The 18000-nt window shown below is 37.0% G+C and overlaps 1 protein-coding gene across 5 annotated transcripts in view; it reads left to right on the forward strand.

The window, feature by feature from the left end:
* Positions 1-18000, forward strand: part of scaf8 (SR-related CTD-associated factor 8) — a 285205-nt gene that overhangs the window by 115990 nt on the left and 151215 nt on the right. For all 5 annotated transcript variants that reach the window (XR_006312546.1, XR_006312547.1, XM_043696128.1 and 2 more), the window contains exons 13-19: positions 3202-3302; positions 5027-5140; positions 8228-8384; positions 10073-10197; positions 11320-11470; positions 15865-15933; positions 17404-17649. Coding sequence is in view for 3 of the 5 variants with exons in the window: in XM_043696128.1 (XP_043552063.1) it covers positions 3202-3302; positions 5027-5140; positions 8228-8384; positions 10073-10197; positions 11320-11470; positions 15865-15933; positions 17404-17649 (963 nt within the window). In the remaining 2 variants the exon portion in view is untranslated. The remainder of the gene's footprint in view (positions 1-3201; positions 3303-5026; positions 5141-8227; positions 8385-10072; positions 10198-11319; positions 11471-15864; positions 15934-17403; positions 17650-18000) is intronic.

Raw genomic sequence — 18000 nt, forward strand, 5'->3', positions numbered from 1 at the left:
GTGTCCTGAAACACAATGTTAAACCATAATATGAGAAGAATTGTGAGGGTTCAAATTGAAAGTTTTTCATGGTGTTAGCTTGCCACCAAGAAGACAATAATTTAAATGTTTTCTTAATCTTGTGTGGCACTTGTATATCAATGTTATTCAATATTTTATATAATAGACCCATGGATTATCAGGTATCCAAATATGCCTAATTGCATTTTTAATTAGTGTATGAGAAATGAATAATGGATATTGACATTGGGCACTCACAAATTATATGGCTAATGGTGAGATGAAACTAGTTTTGATCATTAAAACTTTACTTCCTTGATAACTTGATGCAAAGTAAATATATATTAATCATTTTCCTGCACCGAGTGTTTGTAGGGTAATTTTCTGCAATAACTCGTGTTTAAAATAACCTTTGCCATGATACTGACTATCCCGCAATTTATACAAGACAACACTTAATACATTTTAGTGGGTAAACTGAAGAAATATCAGTGACTTATAACAAGGAATAATGTGTGTTATTTGACATAAATTTGACAAACTCCTTACATCTATTTTTTATACTTTTAAGTGTTTTTTCTACAATGCCAGTTACAGTTTATCACTTCCAGAAAACAGGTTTAAAACCTAAAAGGAATTGTTCTAGTTCAAGTTTTATTTTTACCAATACTTGCTATTCTGGCTGTCCAGCTGTCAACAATATCCTGAAATAGAATCTATTTGTCAAGGAAAGATCAAAATTTATGTAGCACATTTACAACAGGCAGCATTTTGGAAAGTGTTTTACAGCTGAATTCTTTTAGTATAGTCAATGTCGTGATGTAGGAAACTGTGTAATCATCTGCATCATCTAAGCTCACTCAAACAGCAAATACATAAATTGTGTGATGTTTATTAAGCAAAAACAAATTGACCATATAGCAGAGATACTCCTCTGTTCTTTTTCAAAATAGTGCAATATGATCTTTTACACTCACCTAAAAGCTATTAGGGACCTTTCTTTAGATTAGATTCCCTACAGTGTGGAAACAGGCCCTTCGGCCCAACAATCCACACCGACCCGCCAAAGCGCAACCCACCCAGACCCATTTCCCCTCTGACTAATATACCTAACACTATGGGCAATTTAGCACGGCCAATTCACCTAACCTGCACATTTTTGGAATGTGGGAGGAAACCGGAGCACCCGGAGGAAACCCACGCAGACACGGGGAGAATGTGCAAACTCCACACAGAGTTGCCTGAGGCAGGAATTGAACCCGGGTCTCTGGCGCTGTGAGGCAGCAGTGCTAACCACTGTGCACATTGGTTAGCACTGCTGCCTCACAGCGCCAGAGACCCGGGTTCAATTCCTGCCTCAGGCAACGGACTGTGTGGAGTTTGCACGTTCTCCCCGTGTCTGCGTGGGTTTCCTCCCACAGTCCAAAGATGTGCAGGTCAGGTGAATTGGCCATGCTAAATTGCCCGTAATGTTAGGTGAGGGGGAAATGTAGGAGTATGGGTGGGTTGCGCTTCGGCGGGTTGGTGTGGACTTGTTGGGCCGAAGGGCCTGTTTCGACACTGTAATTAATCTTTAATATCTCATCTGAAACGTAACACCTCTGACAGTACTCATTACTGCAATGGTGTGTAACCTTGTTTCTCTGCTCAAGTCCTTAAGTGGGACTTGAATTCATAACCTTATGACATTGAAAGTGCTACCAACTGAGCCATGCAGACATATAATTTTTTTAAAAAATTCATTTCTGGGAAGTAGACGTCACTGGCTAATACTGCATTGATTTCCCATCCTTATTTGCTCTAACAAATTTGGTAATGAACTGCATTCTTGAACTGCTGCAGTCCTGAGCTTTGCTACAACTGTGAGGCTTGTTAGGCCATTTCAGAGGGCAGATAAGAGTCACCACATTGCTCTGAGTTTGGAGTCCCATGTAGGCAAGAACAGTTCAGGGTTATAGATTTATTTTCCTATAAGATATTCATGAACTTTTTTTTAAAACAACAGTTCACAATGTTTACATGCTCACCATTAGAGTAACTTTAACTGTGACTTTGTCTTTTAAGTTCACGTTTTATCATTGGTCTTGTAACATTTGAGCCCGTGTCCCCAGCGTGCTAGCCTCCAACTCTGGATTAAAAATCCAGTGACATTGCTGTTGTCCCATGGCTTCTCCCTAATGCTTTTTAAAGTCTTAATTCTTAACCAAGATTTTGGTCACCTGCCCTGAGATTTTCTTGTGGCCCCTGTTAAATGTGTTACTGAATACAAGTTGTTGTATGTGTAATGATTTGGAGTTAGAGGGACGATGGTATTTAGCATTGACACAAAATTATTGGGTTGACAAATGGCCCACATGATCCAAAAATAAATAACAATGGAATGGGCGAACTGAATGTTGGATGCATTTCACAGTTGGGATTGAGTGCTACAAGTTCGGGTTAAGAACAAAGAATGGAAACATCCATTTATTGAGAGAGCTCTGCATCACAAGGCTAAGCAGCATTATTCCCTGATAGTAAGAGACCAGGTAAATAAAGGAAAACATTGAAAACAGTGGTTAGGCCAAATTCAAGATATAATATGCAGTCTTGAGATTGCTCATTAAAGGAAGAACATTCACCATCATTAATCATAGATTTTCCAGGTGGATGCCCAGGGTTTCTTTTAGGTGTCAGTTGTGGTTTATTAATAGCACTGTTGTTTTTGAGTCTGAAGCTCTTAGAAGAGTCTTTCCAGTCTTGTACTAGGAGAGTGCATCGCGATTGGAGATGTCTCTTTCAGGCGCGACATTAAACTGAAGCCCCATCTGCTCACAAGGAAATTTAAAAGCACATCATGCTTTTGAGTTAACAATTCTTTTTCCTTTGGCCATTGCCATGTTTATCCCTCAGCATAATCACCAACACACACGATGTGGTTGTTATCACTTTAGCTGCTAGATTTTCTGTGCTATAACAATGACTGTACTCTATAACACAAGTGCTCAAGTTGCCTTGCAACTTTGAAGGGCCATGAAAATAGTTGTTTTTCTAATCTCATGTACTGGCACAGATTTTATTTTGCATTCCAGCTTGTGTAGAAAATTCATTCTCCTATTTTACACATTCCTATTATAATAAGTGAAAGCTATAGAGTTTTTAATGTACATTGTGATTTCTTTGTAAGTTCTTTTCTTTGTTTATTTCATACCTGCACTTCAGTATGCAGTACTACACTGTGGGTTGGTCAGGTAGACAAAAAGGCAACACAACAAGATATAACCAATCTCTTTGAGGAGTTCGGCCAGATTGAATCAATAAATGTAAGTATTAATTTGTGGTACTGTTTGTGTAACATTTGACTTTTTAAGTACTTGATTTTTAAATAGTGTTTCGCGCTCTGAAGATAGATAAAGCAGCCGATAGGAAATTAATATTTGTACATTAGCCTGATTATATTTTCACTTGTTGATCAATTATAACTGACCAATTTAAGTAGAAGTGTAGAAACAACAGTCATAACATTATAGTAATCAAGGAATGCTGAAATACCAGTGGTGCAACATTGATATTACGAGGCAATTTTAGAAATCAGACTTGAATATTTTCATTGACTCTTGATGCTTTGCAAGTAAAAATACCACTAAGTACTTTTCCAAATGTACATTCGAACCTGTTGCTTTTCACTGTATGGAATTTGAATGAGATATTTTTAAATAATAGGTACATGTGTAAGAATGTTTAATGTCTTTAATTGATTTTGCATTTGGTGATTTTTGCGATCTGGTTCAAACCCTTTTAATATGATTAATGTTTCTGGAAATTTTCCCTTTTCAGCAAATTGTTTCTATAGATTCTGAAAAAATCAAAGATTTTACCACATTTGATCAAATTAAACTTCATTGATCTCTCTCTCTCTTGCTTGGCTGAACAATTTCAAACTAAGTTCAAGCTGATTTGAAAATAAATTGATAGTATTTTGGAGCTGGAATCCATAACGGCTGGTTAAAACAGAGAGTTAGTGGTAACTGAGCAACTTGATAAATGAAGAATAAAAGATGACAGAACCAAAATGTTATGTTTTTATAATGTTACATGTTATTTGTTTTTAGGGATATGTATATGAAATGTTAATTTTTTAAAAAAAAGTTGCCCCTTGATCTCTGCATTCTTAGTGTATTATATAAAGTAATGTATGTACTTGAGCTAAACCTTCAATTAAAAGAAATGGACAAACTATTCTAAGATGAAGGCATCTTGAGTCCAAAACATTTTTTTAAAAGGATACTGAATAAATAAGCATCAATCAAGGTAAAGTAAGAAAATCCATTCCTTGAGCACCATTCAGAAATGTAGCCTCATTTTTGTTCTAAATAAACACAAAATGATACAGCACAGAGTAGTCGTTGGATCTTTAAAGGTCCTATCCCAATTAATCTCATCCTGCTATATTTTCATGCAAATTATTCCATTTCAAGAATTGAAAGTTGTATATAAATCTGCTTTCACCATCTTTTCAGACAGTGCATCCCACATCATTGTAATTTTTCTTTAAAAATCCATATATTCCCTTTGGTTCTTGTGCTAATTACCTAAACTGAGTATTTTTACTGACCTACCACTGAAAACAGTTTGTCATTATTTAATCTGTCAAAACCCCTCTATAAAAATCTCCTGTTAGTTTTTTTTGTTCTAAGGACATCAACCCCAGTTCATCTAAATGCTCTATGTCACACCAGTACTGTATCTTTCCAGTAAATCTCTGTACCCACTCTAAAACCTGGATGCATTTTCTAAAATATGCTGCTGAGAAGTTTGACACGATACTCCAGCAAGATCTTGTATGTGCATTCTCGCTATCACTTTTAAATTGTGGACTTCAATATTGCCAATTGTTTTATTAAGTGGTGCTTTGTCTGACTACTTCAGGGACTACTTCATTAATCTAATCCCATTACTTCATAGTTAGTCTATTAATGTGAAGTATTATTGAATGCAGAAGGAAGGTTTTAAACGTTTGTTTCAGTTATTGTTATATCTTTTCTAGATGATACCACCTCGAGGATGTGCATACGTTTGTATGGTTCATCGACAAGATGCTTTTCGTGCTCTTCAGAAACTAAGCACTGGATCCTTTAAAATGGGGTCTAAAATTATTAAGGTGAGTTTAAATTCTGAACAAACAACTATTAAACAAGTCATTTTCAGAAATTGAAAATAATGCAAAACAATGTCTTTGGCTTGTATTTTTTTGAATAAACACAATATACTTGTATAAAAGAGTTATTAAAAATGATACCACTTTAGAATTTTTGTGCATTTTTGGTCTGGAATGTCTCTGTTCACAAGGAAGAGTGCAGAGCAGAGTTTCATTGACTCCTAATGCCGGTACAAGTGAAATACATGAACAGTGATTTGTCTGCCCATCTCCAGATTTGTTCCATGTATTATTTCAGAAAAAAATTGTTTTTCTCTTAGATTTTGGATCAGTATTAGAGGAAGATTTTGTTTTGTTGAATGGCAGAATGTATTTAGATACTAAATCCTCTGTTGGAATGTATTTCCAAGATGCATCGACCAAAGGAAATCCTTCTTCAACAGTAACTTGAGATCTTTATTTTGTTTCCTATTAGCAGGTTCCAAAGAGTAGCATATTTTTCATTAACATTTTTCTTGTCACTAAATACTGCTTTGTCCTGGAAGTGGGAAAGTGGGACATTTTTAATCCATTCATGAGATATAAGCACCCTTGCCAAGGTCAGCACCCTTAAGAAGGTAGTGTTTACCCCTTCCCTTTGATGACTGCACTTAATCTGGTGTAGATGCACCCACAGTGTTATAGCGAGGGAATTCCAAGTTTTGACCCAGAAATAATGAAGGAATGGCTGTATTGTTCCAAGTCTGGCCAGTATATCCAATGGAAGGAAACTTGCAGGTGGAGGTCTTCCTATGAACTTACTGTTCTGCTTTTGGTAGTATTCTTTGGAAGTATAAGAAGCTTGGTGAATTTCTGGAATGCAGGAATTGTATAAGTGAGGTGATCTTATTAAAACATTCAAGACTCTGAGAAGGTTTGACGGAGTAGATGTTGAGAAGATTGTTACACAAATGGTGGTGGGTGAGTTGGGGGAGGATTAGTGTTGGAACTGCGAACTTGTGGGCATCATTACAGAACGAGGAGACCCATTTAAAATTGTAATGTGAAGAAATTTGTTCATACAGAGGTAGAATGTTTGGAATTCTCTACCCCAGAGAACTTTGGAGGCTAAATCATTGAAAGTATTTTAAAGAGTAAGTAGAGATTTGAAGTATCGGGGAGTTGAGAGGTATGATTAGCTTGCATGAAAGAGAAGTTTAGTCCTGAGCGAGAGCAACCATGATCTTATTGATTGGTGGGGTAAGCTTGAGAGGCCAAATGGCTGTTTCTTCTGTTCTAATGTAGATAAATTCATGAAGTGAGCAGGTAGGTGGCAATTCAAGTGTGAAGTGATATAATTTGCTTTGAATACCATGAAGAGACAATGTACAATAAATAATGCAACTCTAAAGGGGGTGAGAAACAGAGCGACCTGTGTTTAATTTACTTACTGAAGCTGGCAAGACAAGTTGAGAAAACTGCTAATAAAGAACATAATATTCTGGTCTTTATTAATGGAGATCTAGAATACAAGAGCAAGATGGTAATGTTGAACTTAATGTTAGACATGAATTCAATGTCAGCTAGAGTATCATGTCCAGTTCTGTGTAGCACACTGTAGGCACCATGTGCAGACATTGGTAAGAATGTAGTATATATTTGAGATTAGTTCTAGAGATAAGAAATTCCAGTTAAGATAGGTTGGCAAAAGCTGAGGCTAAGAAGTGATTTCATTGGAGTATTCAAAATCATGAAAGATTTGGTTAGAGTATTTAAGAGAATAAATATTCCCTATTCCTGAAAGGGTCAAGTACAAGATTTATTAGTAAAAGAAGCTTAAGTGATATGAAGGGAAACAAATTCATGCAGCAAATGGTTAGATTCTGGACTGCACTGCTTGAGACTGTGGTGGAGATGGTTTTAATCATAAGATCATATGACCCTGCCCTTTTCCCCACTTCTCTTGATTCCCCTATTGATCAAGAGGCATTCCAAAGGGAATTATGGCTAGTTGAACAGGAACAATGTGCAGGATTACATGGAGAAGGCAGGAGAATGAAATTATGTGAGATGCTTGTTCACAGACATTTATTCAATGGCCTGTTGCACTGTAGCTATACTGTGAAATCCACTACCTGCAAGCAACTCAGTTGTAAATGCCTGGAAAGCACATAGTATAACTGTACAGAAACATTTATTACTTGCATTGTTTCACGGTAGTCAATTGCTTAATCAATCCTTTTCCAAATTTAGTTGCTTTTAAAAAGTGCCTATTGGTATATTATAGGGAAAAAATGTCTGAATTGTAAGAATCTTATACATTTAAAAAATAAGCTGAGGTGGTGATTAGTTTGATTCATCTCATAGTGTTCAGCCATAGTACCTTATTGATTTCAAAGCAGTGCTGTCAAGTATTTCCGATCATCAAACACCACAATTGGGACAACCCTTGAATTGCATTGCCTGACAAATTCTGAAAAGGGAATTATAAATCAAGAGGTATTAATGGAGAAAAATATCTATGCAAGGTTTGTGAAGGTTTGTAGCTCAGGTTGAGGTTTAGGGTGCAGGTTTGCTCGCTGACCAACAGCAAACCTACAGCTCAGCGAGCAAACCTACACCCTAAAACTCAACCTGAGCTACAAACCTTGCAAAAACCTATGGCCGCAACACGCTACAACTTGCCCAAAGATGGGAAAGGAATGCCATCCGAGAGAGTTCCACCCACGAACAACTGTACTTCCTGCATGAATGTTTAAGAAAACAGGTACTGCCAAAATGTCTCCAATATAAACCGCTGATAAAAACACCTCAAGCCAGAATAAAACAGCTGCAGAATGCTCCGAGAACTAATACCTACAGCTCAGTGAGCAAACCTACATCCTAAAACATCTATATTTACTGTGATCATGCTCCAATATTTTATATACTACAGGAGTGGTTTGTGAAGTAGTAATAAATGCATGAATTTAGTATACGTAATTAAGGGAGGATAATAGTACCAAAAAATACTGATGGAATCTAGAGAGGAATCTAGATGAACTATGTGCTTTTAATACCTGGAATCCCTTGATATCCTTGTCTAATCTATCTTATCTTTTTTTCCCTTAGATTGCTTGGGCTTTAAATAAAGGTGTGAAACCTGAATATAAGCAGTTTTGGGATGTGGACCTTGGCGTTACATATATTCCATGGGAAAAATTGAAATTAGATGATTTGGAAGGCTTTTCTGAGGGAGGCATGATCGACCAGGAAACTGTTAATAGTGGTATGGGGCCATCATTATCCCTTAGTGGATTATCAAATATCTCTGATACATGTGATAATTTCCCTGCTTTTTTTTTAGTCTCAGGAATTGTCTATTCCTTGGGCTTTCAGTTTTATGTTGAGTCTTAAATTTGACCACTGTTAATGGTGCCCTTTTCTGTTTTGTCAAGCCTGTTTGCTTATATATATTGAGTTTATATATTGTTTCAATGACCAGCTGTAGCTCCAATATAAGTAACAGTTCTGCACATTGCAGTAGAACACCAACCTCCCAACTTTAGCGTTTTGGCCTGGCCTACTCCAAATTCAGACTGCTTTGGCTGGTTCACTTTTGCTACCTGCAATTTACAAAATGAAAGCCAGTTTGTGGCCATGACCAATACATCACCCAGTTTGTAAGATGTGTGCATACACCTATCCACCTTTTTATTTTAAGACCTCATTCAACTATCTGTCCAAAGATTAGAACTAGATTTTTACTTAATACAGTTATGACAGACATATGATAACATATGAAGTTTAAGAGGGGTAGGGAAGATTCTTCGCTGTTAAATTTTGAAAAAAATAAAATAGCACTGAAACTTGTGTGTATCGCTCAGCATGTTATTAGGGAAGCATCCCAGGTCTTCTGTGGCTCCATTGTCAGAAATGGATTGCTAATGCAATCAAGTAATGCTAACATAAACTTGTTAGCAAGGTATGTTGATCCAGTTAAGGGGACCCTGAGACTTTCACCATTGTACATGATAAAGACATGAATAGGTGCAAAAGTAGGCCATTTGGTCCTTCATGTTTGCTTTGCCATTCAGCAAGATGATGGCTTCAATCCACTTCCCTGTGCTGTCTTTTAGACCCCTTAATACTCAAAAGCTACTCTGTCTTGAATGTATTCAAAAACTGAATATTCAGTGTTCTGAGGTAGAGAATTCAGGATTCTCAACGTTGCAGTAAAGAAATTTATTTTCATTTCTGCTTTAAATGGCCAACTACATTCTGTCATCAGCAAACTTGGATGTACACTCAATAACGTCCACTTTACACTTAGTATCATTCACTAATTCATTAATACAGATTGTAAATAGCTATGGCCCAAGTCTGGATCCTTGCAGTTCATCCCAAGTTACAACTTGACAACTCAAAAGTTTTCGAATATGCCTGTAAGCATTAACCAATCCTCAATCATCATCTTTATGAATTACCTCCAATTTCATGGCTCCTCATTTTGCATTCATCAGTTACTTTCTGAAAGTCGTCAAGTACACTGTCTTTATTGGTTCCCCTTTATCAATTCAATTATGTTCTCAAAAGCTTCTAGGTTTGTTAAACACCTTTCCTTTCCATAATTCAATGGTGACCCTGCTTAACCATAGCGCATTCTTAACAGTTAATTGTCCGTTGACTAACAAACTTTAATAATGCTTTGAAAACCCTGGAATTTATTGTAAAAGTATTTGGCGAATCTGTGATTGTAGCCTTTATTCATCAAATTCCATATAGTGCTTGCTTCTGTTAATACTTCCTGTTTTTAAGATTGCAAATAGTAAGTAGCAAGAAAAAATTGAAAACACAGGAAAGGTGGAAGTTGAGAAGAATATAGATTAATTATGAAATAAAAGTTGTGCACTATAAATTACAGTAAGATACTCCATAACCTCTTTTTAGTAGTAACGACCGAACACTATATTTCAGAGTGGGAGTCAAGGAACACTGAGCCTGTAAAAGAGAATGTGATCCAACCTGTAACTACTGAAAGCACTCAACCAACATCACAAGGAGAGACATTCACACAAGCTGTCACTATGCTACCTGTTCAGGTAACAGCATTATTTAATCTTCAGCAAATATACTTATTGTTTTATTGTTTTTTGTAATACCTATTGTTTTAGTTGTACAAGCTATTTTGGTAGCTCAAGCAAATAGAGAATGTCAGTTTAAGCCAAGAACAAGAAAAGTCTTATTACTTGAATGATTCATTAAATTTAGAAACTGAATTCTACTTATTATTCTGTTAATGAAGGTGATTATAAAGGGATTGCCTTGTTGGTAACATGTAACTTTATTTTTTACATAAAAGTTATCTTGGAATTGACATTGACAGATTTCCATGAGGTAAAATAAGTAATAACCAGTCTGTCACTTCAAGTTTCCTCTTGTATTTTAGAGAAGCAAATTGCTGAAAATGGTACTCAAACCACATAGAGTGAGTAAACTTATTACAGTTTAAGAAAGAACAGTATCTGCGTCATATTTCTCATCCTAGATATTCCTCCAGTGAATTTCAAGGTTTCCAAACAATTGATCTTTGGCTTTGTTTGAGAGTCTGCTCCAAAGCATTTGTTTAATTCATTATAAGAGAAAATATAATTGTTTTTATATAGTTAAAAATCACACAATACCAGGTTATAATCCAACAGGTTTAATTGGAAGCACACTAGCTTTCAGAGTGTAGCTCCTTCATCAGGTGATAGTGGATGAAGGAGCAATGCTCCGAAAGCTAGTGTGTTTCCAATTAAACCTGTTGGACTATAACCTGGTGTTGTGTGATTTTAAACTTTGTACACCCTAGTCCAACACCGGCATCTCCAAATCATGTTTTTATATACTTTTCACAGTCTTGGCAATCCTGTGTAGTTTGAGTGTTGTCACTATTGTAAAGGAGAAAGAGCAGCAATTTATTCTACCTAATAACATTGGTATACTCTTTGTGGTAGAGCTTATGTTTGCCACAGTAAAAGACATCATAACATCATATAAGATGAAGATTGTCCATTAAAGCTACAGCAGTGAGAGCACTTAAAGGCAATTATTAAAAAAAAAAGTTCCAGTGATTGTTAAGTGTGTGAATTTCCAATAATTTTTAGATGAGTCAGGCATATGTAAGAAACATAATTTCAGAACTTTCATTCTTTATGCAATTAATTATCATTTGTTTTCAGATCCCAGTGACTCCAACTGTTTCAGCGATTAGCATGGTGCAGCCACCAGCCTTTCCTGTATCAATGTCTATCCCTCCTCCAGGCTTCAACCCAGCCATTCCACCACCTCCATTTTTACGGCACAGTTTTAATCCTTCGCAACCACCACCAGGTACAGAATGATCAGTTTTTGGCTCTTCTGTGTGCAGTGTTCTAAATGCTAAATTCGTATAAAATAAGTTGTATTCTGCTTGGACTTGGTTTCTCCACTATTGTACGTTGGCTATTCACTGAGTTAATATAGCTGAACATTGTAATGCTGCAGCAATATGTTTTGAAATTGGCAGTTCAGCATTTGCTGAATTTTGGAAGCCACCCACCTACATTGCTGCTACTTTACATTGAAAATACAGTTTCCCATGTGAGTTGACTATCAAATTTTAATAATGCCTCAATAATAATCTATTTGTGAAAATCTTTGGGGCAACTTCAGTAACTGACTCCATGAAATGCTTGCTGCTGTTAAATTTGATAAAACCTGGTAATGCATGCAAATCAACAGTTTTCCCACAGCATTTAATATGTGATCTTTATGAAAGAATTCTAATTTTGACTTCCACTTGGTATCTTGGATAATGGGTTATACTTTAGTTCCTCTCAGCATACTGGCAGTGTAACACTTGATTGTGAATGTCTTACTTTATGTAGTTTTCTGAATGTAGTGAATTATACAAATATATTAATCCATTTATACTCATGGGTCACCATGCAGAAGATTATGATTTATATGCATCACCAAATAATATTGGTTGTTAAGCTGGTGAAAGAAAATACCTGCAAATGCTGGAAATTTAAAGGAAAACCAGAATAAGTTGAAATCTACAGCTGATCGCTTTGACAAAAAAAAATGGGTATGTAGTCTTTTGTCAGAATGGAAAACTAAAGAGAAGGAGGTGTGAAAAAGAACAGATTTGCCAGTCATGAGGCATAAATGAAGTATGATAACCTGAACTTTGTCTAATAGAAAATTATTAGCTGGCATAAACGATTATTGGTAAAGTGAAGATACTGAATAGAGTCATAGAGATGTACAGCATGGAAACCGATCTTTCAGTCCAACTCGTGTGTTCAGTTCTGGGCTCCTTCCTATTGGAAGGATGTTGTTAAATTTGAAAGGGTCCAGAAAAGATTTACAAGGATGTTGCCAGGGTTGGAGGCTGAATAGGCTGGGACCTTTTTCCCTGGCACGTTGAAGGCTGAGGGGTGACCGCCGAAAGGTTTATAAAATGATGAGGGGCATGGATAGGATAAATAGAGAAAGTCTTTTCCCTAGAGTGGGGAAAATCCAGAACTAGAGGCCATAGGTTTAGGGTGAGAGGGGGAAGATATGAAAGGGTCCTAAAGGGCAACCTTTTCACACAGAGAGTGGTACGTGTATGGAATGAGCTGCCAGAGGAAGTGGTGGAGGCTAGTACAACTGCAATATTTAAAAGGCATCTGGATGGGTATATGAATAGGAAGGGTTTAGAGGGATATGAATCAAGTGCTGGTGAATGGGACTAGATGAGGTTGGGATATCTGGGAATAAAATAACAAAAGACTACAAAAATGGTAAATGTAAATACACAGGCGAACCCCAAGCAAAGGCATGGACATTGGGAAGAATAAAAGGTTGTCTGGAGTCAGTGAATGTGTGGAACTGTAAAAGCAGAAAATCGGAAATAAAAACAAAGTAGGAGCAGAGTGGATCTGTCAGCTCTGAGAAAAGGAAAGTACAACAACATTTAAGCCTCACTATTGGTGGAGTATGCGTATGGTCGTGATTTGGAGATACTGGTATTAGACTGTGATGTACAACGTTAAAAATCGCACAACACCAGGTTATAGTTCAATGGGTTTATTTGGAAGCACTTGCTTTCAGAGCGCTGCTCCTTCAGATGGTTGTGGAGAATAAGATCGTAAGGTACAGAATTTACAGCAAACGTTTACAGTGTGATGTAACTGAAATTATGTATTGAAAAAGACCTGGATTGTTTAAGTCTCTCATCTTTTAGAATGACTATGTTGGTTTCAGTTCTTTCTTATGTAAATGGCAAAACCTTTTTTTGAAGTTGCATTCTCAAGTGAACTTTAACAACTTGTGTCATGTCGGCCCAGAAAATGCACTGAAGGTGTGAGATTCTGTGCCACAATAGTCAGACTGATTCTAATCTAAAAAATGGATTTATAGAATCTTACATAGATTCATGCAGTTTTTGAGCAAAATAAAATGTACTTCTGCAAATACAAATTCACCCCACAAACTTTTATGTGTATGTGCGCGTGTGGGGGAGGTGGGGGTGTTGGGGGTTAAGAGTGTCTGAGTGAGAGTGAATGTAAAGGGGTAGATGTTTGTGAGAGGCTATGACTGTGGAAGTGTATGTGTGAGCTTATGAGTGTGTGTATAGTACAATGGGGTCACCTGTGGTGTGGCATGAACCCAAGGTCCCAGTTGATTTTTAACTAAGCGTATGGTGTTTACCTTTTTTATCGAGGGATCAGGGATAATGCTTGATAAATCATGATTTGTGAAGAATCACAATTGTTTAACTGTACAGGAGGTGGCCATCGTGTCTGCACCAGCTACCCACTGAGCATTGTGACTGTCTTCTGTCTTTTAGCCGTACTCTGGCACATTATTTCTATTCAACTACCCATCTAGTACCCTTCGCATTGCTTCAGTTGAACCCACCTTCTCCACATTTCCAAGAAGTGCATTCCTGACCTAAAGTATTCATTGTGTTAAAAGATATTTGTTTTTCTCAATCAAACTTCCTCAGACTACAGATGCTGACTGATGTGTATTTGCAGTGTTTCCTATTCTTTCCCAATTTTTTTGTGCAATAAAGTTTAGGTGTTTAGTTTTCTAATAATAGAATAGAGTTGAAGGCTTGTGAATTCTAAATTGGTCACAAAATATATTTAGTTAATAATTGTTAAGGTAATTGTGGCAAAATATGTAGCTGCAGATTATTCAGGTTTATTGTAAGATTTAAATTGTTGTAAGAATTAAAAGAGAAAGTATATCAGTTGAAAGCAAATCTTAGCAAGACTTATACATTTAATGGTAATGTTCTAGAGTACACATTCTTAGTTCCTTGAAAGAAAAGTCACAGGAAGATAGGACAGTGAAGAAGGCGTTTGGTACGCTTTCCTTTAATGATCAGAGTATCGAGTATAGGAGTTGAGAGATCATATTGTGGCCATACAGGACATTGGTTAGGCCACTGTTGGAATATTGTGTGCAATTCTGGTCTCCCTCCTATTGGAACAATGTTGTGAAACGTGAAAGGGTTCAGAAAATATTTACAAGGATGTTGCCAGGGCTGGAGGATTTGAGCTATAGGAAGAGGATGAATAGGTTGAGACTGTTTTTCCTGGAGTGTCGGAGGCTAAGAGATGACCTTATAGAGGTTTATAAAATCATGAGGGGCATGGATAGGATAAATAGGCAAAGTCGTTTCCCTGGGGTGGGGGAGTCCAGAACTAGAGGACATAGGTTTAGGATGAGAGAGGAAAGATATAAAAGGGACCTAAAGAGCAACTTTTTCATGCAGAAGGTGGTACGTGTATGGAATGAGCTGCCAGAGGAAGTGGTGGAGGCTGGAACAATTGCAGGATTTAAAAGACATCTGGATGGGTATATGAATAGGAAAGGTTTAGAGGGATGTGGACCAAGATCTGGCAAATGGGACTAGATTAATTTAGGATATCTGGTCGGCATGGTTGAGTTGGACCGAAGGGTCTGTTTCCGTGCTGTACATCTCCACGACTCTAAATTGACCAAGGATGCTAAATAATCATAAAATTCATTCGTGTTAACTGTAAAATGGGATTATAAACACGTAGTTGATTTGGGCTGGATGTTTGTTTGATTGTCAGCTCTCAGTACCTTATACACAGCATATTGTACCCCCTAAAACAGAAAATGCCTATGCTATTGAAGCTAGAAGCGAACTTTCCATGCCATGGAAGCATTACCATGCAAGTAACTTCCAAATGGAGAAAGTTAAAAGACTAGTGCTACAATATTTTAGTACATCTTTAATAGCTGCCGATGTAAAATGTATTAGAATAAATAACAAGTTGCTGAATTGACTCCAAAGTTGTGTAGGGTAGACAAATGTTAAGTAATTTGTACTTGCCTGTCTTGACTTAATTTTTTGAAAGGCAGATGCTATTTAACAAAATACAAAATGGTTCATTTCAGTCATTTGGCTGCATTAGCACATATTGAGTTATGTATGTTACAATAGTAATTTATCTAAGTTATTATGTTGTGGATTCACTGGAGGCTCACTTATGTATCTAGTATGATGAGAAAATGTCTGAAAACAAACATTCCAGCTCAGTGAGCAAACTTACATCCAGAACCTCAACCTGAGCTAGAAATCTTCTCAAAACTAGCTAAATTATTATGTATACGACTTTAATTAAACTAACCTGACAGATCTTACTCTGATTTAGGCAAAGCAAAATAAATTACAGCTTGCAATACTGAAGGACTGCTTTTAATCCCATGTACAGGTTACCTACCACCGCCACCAGTCGTTCCACCTCCAGTTGTTGGGCCTTCTATTCCTCCAGTACAAACCTGTGAGTATATTTAAAATATTTACGGTTGCTTTACGTATGTCTCAATTTTTGATGGCTGTTACTGCACTAGTTTACAGAAGGTTAATTAAAGAGAAATTTAAAAGACTTAATTTTTTCATTCTGATGGATTATTGTTTATTAAGAACAAATGAATGCATCAGGGATGAGAAATCCTCATTGTTAGATGGAATTCTAACTTTTTAATAAAGAGGTCAAGCTGTTTAACTTTTTTTACTATTACCTATGCCTCCCTTCTGCCTTCACTGCTAATTACTCCACAGTCAAAGCTGGGAAGAGAGAGCATTTGAAAGTCTGGAAATCTTTGCAAGTACTGAGGTCAGGAGCAGACACAAAGGAATAACCACTCATCTCCTGGCAGAGGTGGGATCTGCTGGCTGCTTGATTGAGATACGGATTTTAGCAGAGAGCAGTGGGAAGAAGCAGCAGAAACTTAGTTTCAGCTCGCTTTGAGAAACAGTTGAACGCAAGTCGGAAGGAGCAACCAACACCCACATCTCTGCACAGTTTAGCCAGTGTAGGGAGCGGCAAGGCTCCCAAATCTCAGCAGAGTTTAGCAGGCAGGGTGCTGGTGTTGGCAAGATTGCCGAATGGGTTGAGGGGAATGAATGGGAGGGGCTTTTGGTAAGTTGGTCAGATGTGGAAAGAGGAAAGGAGCTGGCTACATTGTGGTAGTGGACAGAAAGACTTCATTAAGCCTTATATCACCAAGGGATTGGAGAACTTGGTTGAATCCTATATGAATACTTGAAGAATTTTGATACTTACCTATATTATCTGTTGATCTATAACATGCAAACATTAATTATATACTGAATACTACAATGCTGACAAATTGTTTAGTTTTTGCTGGCATCTAAGCTTGTTAATTTTTGAATGTCTTAATTTTACACATTCTTGCATGGGATGTAGATCGTGGCAAAGCTGGCATTTGTTGCCCAACAAGAATTTCCCTTGAAACAATGGTGGCGAACGGGTCACATTGGAAAATAGCTTGTGAATCACTGCCATTGTCCTTTCCTTCACTGTGTTTGCATGATCCAGCATGGTCATGCTCTTATGTTGTTATAGACTTGTGTCTTTTATGACCTGAACTAACTGCATTGAATGCTAAGGTCATTTTAGTGATTTTATGCATAAACATTGGTCCATTAGTTTGCCGGTTATAGAGATAACCCTAAGGAAGACTATTGTTCCTATCCTCCTGAAGTCTAACAATTCTACCTTTTAGAAGTGGCCTAGAAACATTTACATTCACTGCAGATCATAAAAGATGTTATAATTACTTGAATCCTTTAGCAAATTTTCAGACCAGTTTGTCTTCGTTCACTCTCATCCCTGAATGCATACTTTCTGAACTGTGGAAATGAAGTAGATTGTTCTTAATTTTGTTTGAAGATTATTCTCAAGTTTGTTGTCTAAAATTAATAGTGCAAAAAAATTATTTTGCAGCTCTAGTTTGCCCGCCTCTTTCCAACACCCAAGACAGTACAAAGGATTCCCCGTTTGGGAACCTACTTTCACACATAGGCTCTGGGCACAGCAATCTCCCAGCTCCTAGTATTCCACCAGGGAGTATGTTTAATCCAATTGGCACACAGCCTCTCTCTTCTGGTCCAGGTGGATCAAATGACTTAGGGGCACCACGCACAGGTAGCCAAACGTCATCATCTGAAACAACATCTACTTCTGGGCCAGGTATGTAGTTCTTTTGAAACATTTTTGCACTATCTTAGTTATTACAACAAATTTATCTCAGTTAATACAGATGATACCTTCTGCAATCTTTTTTCCTTATCCACAACAACTGTTAGTTGAGTGAAAAGTATGTGCTGTGAGAATGCTTAGTTATGCATAAATTGAAATCTGACACTTGGATTGAAAGGAAATGATTTCTGCTTTGAAAATGCAATTTTTATTTTTGTTTTAATTTTAAAATGAGCAATTTCTGTTTTCATTAGCTATAACTTTAGCTATCTTTTTCCACCATATATACATAAATCTGGCTTTAGACAATAGGTGCAGGAGTAGGCCATTCAGCCCTTCGAG

This window comes from Chiloscyllium plagiosum, chromosome 9 (assembly GCF_004010195.1).
Source record: "Chiloscyllium plagiosum isolate BGI_BamShark_2017 chromosome 9, ASM401019v2, whole genome shotgun sequence".
NCBI lineage: Eukaryota > Metazoa > Chordata > Chondrichthyes > Orectolobiformes > Hemiscylliidae > Chiloscyllium > Chiloscyllium plagiosum.